General features: G+C 48.4%; 1 protein-coding gene across 1 annotated transcript; it reads right to left on the bottom strand.

The window, feature by feature from the left end:
* Nucleotides 1-99: 99 nt before the first annotated feature.
* On the bottom strand, nt 100-6,108 carry LOC106942822 (zinc finger protein 646-like). The gene is made up of 3 exons (XM_015026158.1): nt 3,794-6,108; nt 1,665-2,513; nt 100-926 (listed from the first exon to the last, which is right to left on the bottom strand). Exons 1-3 carry the CDS (start codon nt 5,725-5,727, stop codon nt 245-247), a joined length of 3,465 nt encoding a protein of 1,154 aa, XP_014881644.1. The 5' UTR covers nt 5,728-6,108; the 3' UTR covers nt 100-244.
* Between the last annotated feature and the right edge of the window lie 1,140 nt (nt 6,109-7,248).

Here is a 7,248-nt window from a genome sequence, read left to right as displayed (position 1 = left end):
ACCCCGGTCTCAGACCTCAGAAACGTTTTGGCAGAAATGTACTTTTTTTTGTATCATAAATACGTTTCCAATGATTCTATTCTTACCTGTGAACGGTCATATCACTAGATCTGGTCTGTAATGCAAATCGTCAGCCATCTTGTTCTACCGCTCCATGTGCCACATCCAAGATGGCGGCGGTGAGGTATGATGTATTTATGTCTGTAGTAATCCTCATCCTGACATCATGTGTTGCAGCATGACGTCACAGGAAGGCCTCCAGGTCCAGGAAAGCGCCGGCGCTGCTCGGCTGCGCGGCGCTCTGGTGCAGCTTCTGATGGTGCCTCAGGTTGGAGTTGCTGGAAAAGGTTTTCCCGCAGCGCTGGCAGCCGAACGGCTTCTCCTTGGTGTGGATGCGGCGATGGCAGACGAGCTGCGTGGAGACGCGGAACGCCTTGCCGCAGGTCAGGCACTGGTATCGCCGGGGCTCGGTGTGAATGCGGCGGTGGTTCTTCAGCGCCATCAGGTTGGAGAACTCCTTGCGGCAGACGGAGCAGGAGAAGCGGCCCGTCTTGTGGCTGTTCTTGTGGTTGAGTAGCGATCCGGCGTGGCGGTAGGCGCGGCCGCAGTGCTCGCACACGTGGCTCTTGTCCTCGCTCTGAGGGTCTCTGTGGGTAACGCTGCCCTCTACGGCGCGGCGCTCTGACCCGGCGGCGGCCGGCTTCCGGGCGTGAGCCGCCATGTGGCTCTGCAGGTGAGCCGCCAGGCAGAAGGTTTTGCCGCATTCGGAGCAGCATTGGCGGCGGATCTGGGCGTGCAGCTGCAGGCTGATGGCGTTGGGAAACGTCTGCAGGCAGAAGCTGCACTGGTGCAGCGCTGCAGCATGGGACTTCTTGTGGTTGAGCAGCGATCCGGCGTGGCGGTACGAGCGCCCACACAGGTCACACCTGCACCACAAACAGTAGCACTGGAACAAACAGAAAATCTCCAATCTCCAATTTTAATCCATTTTATTTAGAGCTGCTGTGTGTAACTTTTATAAGAAATATATTTTTTTACATATTAGTTGAAATTGTCACCTTGTGTCTGTAAAGCTCTCAGATCTGGGTGGTAACTAGTTGAACTAATGTACTTTCAGGAGTATTACTAAGCTGTACTTTTTACTTTTTCCTGATTAATTTTATTATGAAGTATTTATTCTCTTACTTGAGTAAAATTTCTAGATTTTCTACCCACTGAATGAAAACATGTTTTAACCACCAGACTCAAACACACAGCTGCAGTTTCTGTTAAAGTTTCATCAGTTTTTAATTGAAAAACTGATTTGGAAAATTTTTCTTTTGCCTATTTTGTTATTTTTTGTTACGTTTATAAATTATTATCATTTTTGTCCTTAAAATTAAAAAAATTCCACTTAACTTTATATTTTAATCCATAAGATTCAGTCATTTTAAATATTAAATGATTGATAATTTGATCAGTTCCTCAGAACTTGAGTAACTTTTTACCAAATACTTTTTTACTGTTAAGTAAAAACATGTTAAAGTTATTTTATTCATAGTTAATAAAATAACTAATAACTAATAACTAATGTCAGGTTTTGGTGCTTTAGATACTTTCATTTCTACGGTTTTCACAGTTTTTATGTTTGTGTTGAAAAATGGATAAATATCTCATAAACTCACCTGAAGCATTTCTGTTCTGTCTCTTCCTGGACTCCAGGGGGCGCTGTGACCTCCTGACCCCTGAGGCATCGCTGCCTCTTCAGCCCGGTCTGACCCTGGAAGTTCGGCGCCGGTCCGTGGAGCCGCTGGTGGTTCTGCAGGACGCTGGCGCGACGGAAGGCCTTTCCGCACGCCGTGCACTCGTACTTCCTGTTCCTGTGGATGCGGGCGTGGCCGCGCAGCGCCGCGCGGTTGGTGAAGCGCTTGGCGCAGATGGTGCAGCTGAACTCGCCCGTCTGATGCGTCCTCTTGTGGTTGAGCAGCGAGCCGGCGTGCCGGTAGCTGCGGGAGCAAAGGTCGCACCTGAACGGCCGCTCCTCTTCCTCGCAGGACGGCGCCGCCTGCTGGTCGAAGGACTTCCTGCACCTGAGGCCTGTCCGGCCTGCAGCAGCGTTCGGTCTGAGCGCAGCGCAGACATGCGCCTGCAGCTGCGCCGGGCCCCTGAAGCCTCTGCCGCAGCGCTGGCACAGGAGCCTCTTGGCCAGGTGAATCCTCAGGTGGTTGCTCAAGGCCAGCTGGTTGCAGTAAACGTTGCTGCAGACGGAGCAGGAAAACTCGCCCGTCTGATGGGACTTCCTGTGGTTGGCCAGGCTCCCGGCGTGGCGGTACGTCCGGCCACATTGGTCGCAGGAGAACGGCCGCTTCTCGCCGTCCGGTGCTGCCGCCTGCCGCCATCTTCCCTCCGGCCGGACACCCTGGACCGGATCGCTCAGATCCTGGGTTCTGGCTCGGTTCTGTTTGTGTTTTCTCAGGTGGTTCAGCAGCTGCTTCTGGAGCTTGAAGGCTTTTCCACATTCTTGACAGGCAAACCTGTAAAAAAACCACAAAACATCACAGCTCATCACCACAAATCTCAACCTTACATTACAAAAACATTGAAAAGTTCATTATTTAAAGGGGCAGTGTCATTAAAATAGACTTTATGTTTCCATCATGCTGTAATGTTAGTGATTCTTTCATGCATGTCTGAGAAATCCTTTAATCTCCATGGTAACCATACAGCTGCAAAACGCCTGGTGTACCTAGTCCCGCCTCCGAGGCGCAGCTCCTCCCCCACTCAGCTCCGCTAGACTAGCCAGCAGCAATTAGCAAACAGCTGCTCAGCTCCTTATAGGAGCTGCTGCTCCTATACCCTTTAACGTCAAAACGTTAAAGGGTTAATAGAGGAGCCATGTTGGGACGACTTCCTGGAGGCGGAGCTTCAGAGAGAGCAGGAGCTTCTTAAAGAGACAGAGGCCCAAATTCAAGGCGTTCAATCAGGAAGTTAAATTTCTTTTAAGTCACATTGATATATGTATCATTTTCATAACAACTGACGTTAGCATAATTTATTGATTCTGCTATAAAACAGAACTACGTGGCTGGAAAAAACATAATACTGCCTCTTTAAGAAATTCAGTTTAAAAGGTGAAACTTATTTGTTTCATAAAACCAGAGGTGGGAACGGTTCTGCTAATGTGCTAATAGCAGCACATGAGCGCATTGCAAGAACAAAAATGTTTAGGCAGCTCTGAATGGTTGAAATATATGTTTTTTAAAATATTTGTTAAAAATTATCATTATGTTGTGACAGTATAATACAAAATTGATCATTTGTTAAAGAAATGTATATATATCAGTCAGTCAGAAGCAGCCAATCAGAGCCAGGAGGAGGGTCTAAGCTCTGTCAATCACTCCAATCCCTACCCCTAGCTCTTTGCTACACTACAGCTGGTTCACTGCAACATAGCATGCAACACAGCTACAAATGCTAGGGCTAGTTAGCATGGCCACACATGACGGCAGATAAACAATTTTGTTGTTTTCCCATCTTTACACATTTATCATGTGTGATTGACAGCACTAAGACCCGCCTCCTGGCTCTGATTGGTAGTTTTTGTAGATTGAATTAGCAGCTCAGTGAGATCGATCTTTTCACAGATTATCTGTTTCTGATTATCTGACTATTTTAACAAATATGGAAAAAATATATTTTATAAAAATTACGTCCTGCAGCTTGAAATGAAAAATCTATAGCATGCATCACTTTCTTATCTGATTGACTGTCAGAATAATCGATCGATGAATCAATACGTTGCAGATGCACCGACCTCTTGAGGTCAAAGTGTGACCTCTGGTGGTTCTTCAGCGCCAGCAGGTTGTAGAAGCGTTTCTGGCAGACAGAGCACCTGAACACGCCCGTTTTATGGGACTTCTTGTGGTTGAGCAGTGAGCCGGCATGGCGGTATGACCGCCCACACTGATCACACCGATGCTGGCGCTCCACGCCGCCGCCGCCGCCGCCGCCGCCAGGCCTCAGCTCCTCCTCCTCGGTGACCTTAACTTCCTGCTCGGCTGCGCAGTCGTGGCTGCTGAGGTGGCTGTAGCTGATGCAGGAGACACCGCAGCTACTGCAGATCATCATCTCCCCTGACTCTGGTTGTGGGGGGTTGGCGCCCTGCGGAGCGCCGTCGGACCGGGTGTGGCCCCTCAGGTGGCTCCTGAGGGCCACCATGCTGCTGTAGCTGATCCCGCACACTGAGCACTGATAGTCATCATCCTCGTCGGGATCCTCGACTTCTCCGGCGCTGTTCCCATGGCAACCCTGCTCAAAGTAGTTGAACTCTGTTGTTTCCGGGCTTTGGGCTTCCCTGGGGTCGAAGGTTAAGCTGCAGGGCCGGTCAGCAGGTGTGAGTTGGTGCAGCTGGATGCAGCTGTGGGATTTGACCCCGGCTACGTCTGCAAATGTTTCGCCGCAGTCCGCGCACATGTGCGTCGCCATGGCAACCTGGGAGCAGAGACCCTGAGTGGAGAACGTTTCGCTGCCGGTGTGGTCGGCGGCCATGTTTTCCTGATCTGATCCAAACCCGGTCTGGTTCTGCTGGCTCAGAGGCTCCGGGCAGATCCAGCTCTGCTCTGTGGGCGGCCGGGAAGATGGCCGCCGCGGCTGGGAAGATGGCCGCCACGGCTGGGAAGATGGCCGCCGCGGTCGGTGGAGGCGCAGGTGGCTCCTGAGGGCAGCCAGGTGGGGGTACTGCTTCCTGCACACGGCACAGCGGAACGCACCCACCTGGTGGGAGCGCCGGTGGTTGATGAGGCTCCCGGAGTGACGGTAGCTCTTCCCACAGGTGTGACACCTGAAGGGTCTCTCATCCGGATCCGGAGGGGACGTTTCTTCTTCTACAGCGCTCCGTGATGCGCTCATTACCACAGCATCTGTACCATCCGGACCGTCAAACCCACTCAGGTCAAAGTTCTGTAGAACCTCTGCAGCAGACGGACTGAAGCCGGACTCCGGCAGAGAAACATCCGGCTCAGGCGAAGACCTGTGCAGCCGGATGTGCTCCTGGAATTCCCTGTTTCCAGGAAAAGACACCTGGCACAGGAGGCAGAAATTCTCCGGAGTTCCCTGTTTCTGGTTCTGGAACAGGTTCGGTTCTGACCCGGTAGCCGCGCTCTGATCCATCTCGCCTCGCGCCCTGTGGGTCCTCTGGTGGCTGTAGAGGGCGGCCATGTTGCCACACAGCTTAAAGCAGACGGTGCATTCAAACTCGCCCAGCTGGTGGCTCTTCTTGTGATTGGTCAGGCTGCGCTGGTGGATGTAGGACTTCCCACACTGGTCGCAGTGAAAGGGTCTCTTTGGCGCCACGCTGCAGCGCTCTGTCTGCGACGTGAGAATCGTAGCGATGTCTGCGTCCTCGTTATGTTCAGGCTGCTGGCCGCATTCGCTGCCCTGTGTGGATCTGCGGGGCAGATGAACCGTCTGGTGCGTCTGCAGCTGCGCCGCCAGACGAAAACATTTCCCGCAGTCGGCACAGGAGTACTTTCTAAGCGAGGCGTGGCTGCGCAGGTGGTTCTTCATGGCCGAGGCGTTCCAGTTTTCTTTCCCACAGATGGAGCACAGGAACGAACCCACTTCATGAGTCCGTCTGTGATTGGTCAGGCTGCCGGCGTGTCTGTAGCCACGCCCACATTCATTGCATTTGAATTTGCGGTCGTCCTCTAGTGGATGATGAGCATCCATGCGCTGCAGCGGGCTGGACATGTTGGGACACCGTCTGCAGTGAGAAATCCCAGTCCTGTCTGTGACACCGCAGCCCAGGACGCCACCGTCGCATTAGTTCTGCACTTTATTTCCTGTAACAGAAATCCAGTTCCTGCTGCAGGATCCAGGAACCATTTCACAGGAAACTGCAAGAGGAAATCTGGAAGAGAGTTAGACGATTACTGACCAACAGAAGAAACAAATCTGACAAATATTAAACTGAGAAACTGTTTAGTTAAATAAAAAAACACCTTATGATGAAGATTTTATGTTACTGAGTTGATTTGCAACTCTTAATGTGGACAATGAAATTGTGTTTCTTTCTACACATGCAAAAACACTCACACCACTTTTTTTAAATGTATATTTACTTTATTTTTTATATATATCTACATATTTTTTAAAAGTATTTTGTTTGTTTTATAAGATGTAATTATTTTTTAACATTTTAACCTACAGCTACTTATTTCTAATAAATATAAGTACTTTAGAATGAAGATTTTGCAACCGAGTTATTTTGCAGCTCTTAATGTAGAACAATGTGTTTTTCCAATACATGAAAATGAATTACTACTCCTTTTTTATTTCAACTTTTTATTGTATGTATTTTAAATATTTTTTTCTATTTTAAAATTACACGCATTTATTGTTGTTCTAATAAATACTTAAACCTTAGGATGAAGATTTTATGTCAGTGTTCTGCATCTTGTTAATCACTGAAATCACTTCTTGAGGCAAAATTACAACCAGTATTCATCAAATTAAAAAAAACTAAACAAAACTAGAATGTACCAAACTGAAAAATGTGTTCCTGTACATGCAAAAAATATTCATTCCCCATTTTTTAATTTCTTTAAATGTTCATTTGATGTTTTATTAATTTTTATTTTCATTTATTTATATTATTTATTTAGCTTTTTTCTAAAAATAACAATTACTTAAATATATATATATATATTGCTACGGCAAAAGGAAGGACCCCATAGGTAAGGTCAGGGGGGAGTTAACTACTCCCCACCCCGAGACTGGGTATGCAGCCCCAGTAATGAACGAACTATCAAAGCTGAACGAGACAGCAACTGACCTGAGAGAGAGAATTGTGGCCCGAATGAACACCAGGAAACCCCGACGCCAATTACAACGGCTGAGTGAAGTACCATCAGAAAGTCTCATTCAAGATGTGAATGCAGCATTGAGAACAATCCCTACCAACACCATAACAGAAACCAATGAGCTGATATACAACTCAGCATCAGTGATCCTTGAAATGCTCGGCTATAAGAGCAACCATGAGACCCAATATCCTCCTGGAAAAGACGGTTAGAGGCTAAGATCAAGATAACAAGGAGGGAAGTGAGCCAGCTGTCAGAGCTCCTAAGGGGTGATACAAAGAGATACACAAGAGAGAATGAAGCCAGCTAGCCAGTGTACTCTCAATGGCAGGGTACTAACAACAGAGCAGACTCATGATATGGGAAAGGGAGTCTCAGGTATGAAAAACTGGACAACATGATCCATGCC

This window comes from Poecilia latipinna, unplaced genomic scaffold (genome assembly GCF_001443285.1).
Source record: "Poecilia latipinna isolate Pla-1442-1.1 unplaced genomic scaffold, P_latipinna-1.0 Scaffold4583, whole genome shotgun sequence".
NCBI lineage: Eukaryota > Metazoa > Chordata > Actinopteri > Cyprinodontiformes > Poeciliidae > Poecilia > Poecilia latipinna.
The sequence above is the reverse complement of the archived record's forward strand: the minus strand, read 5'-3'. Positions and strand labels throughout refer to the sequence as shown.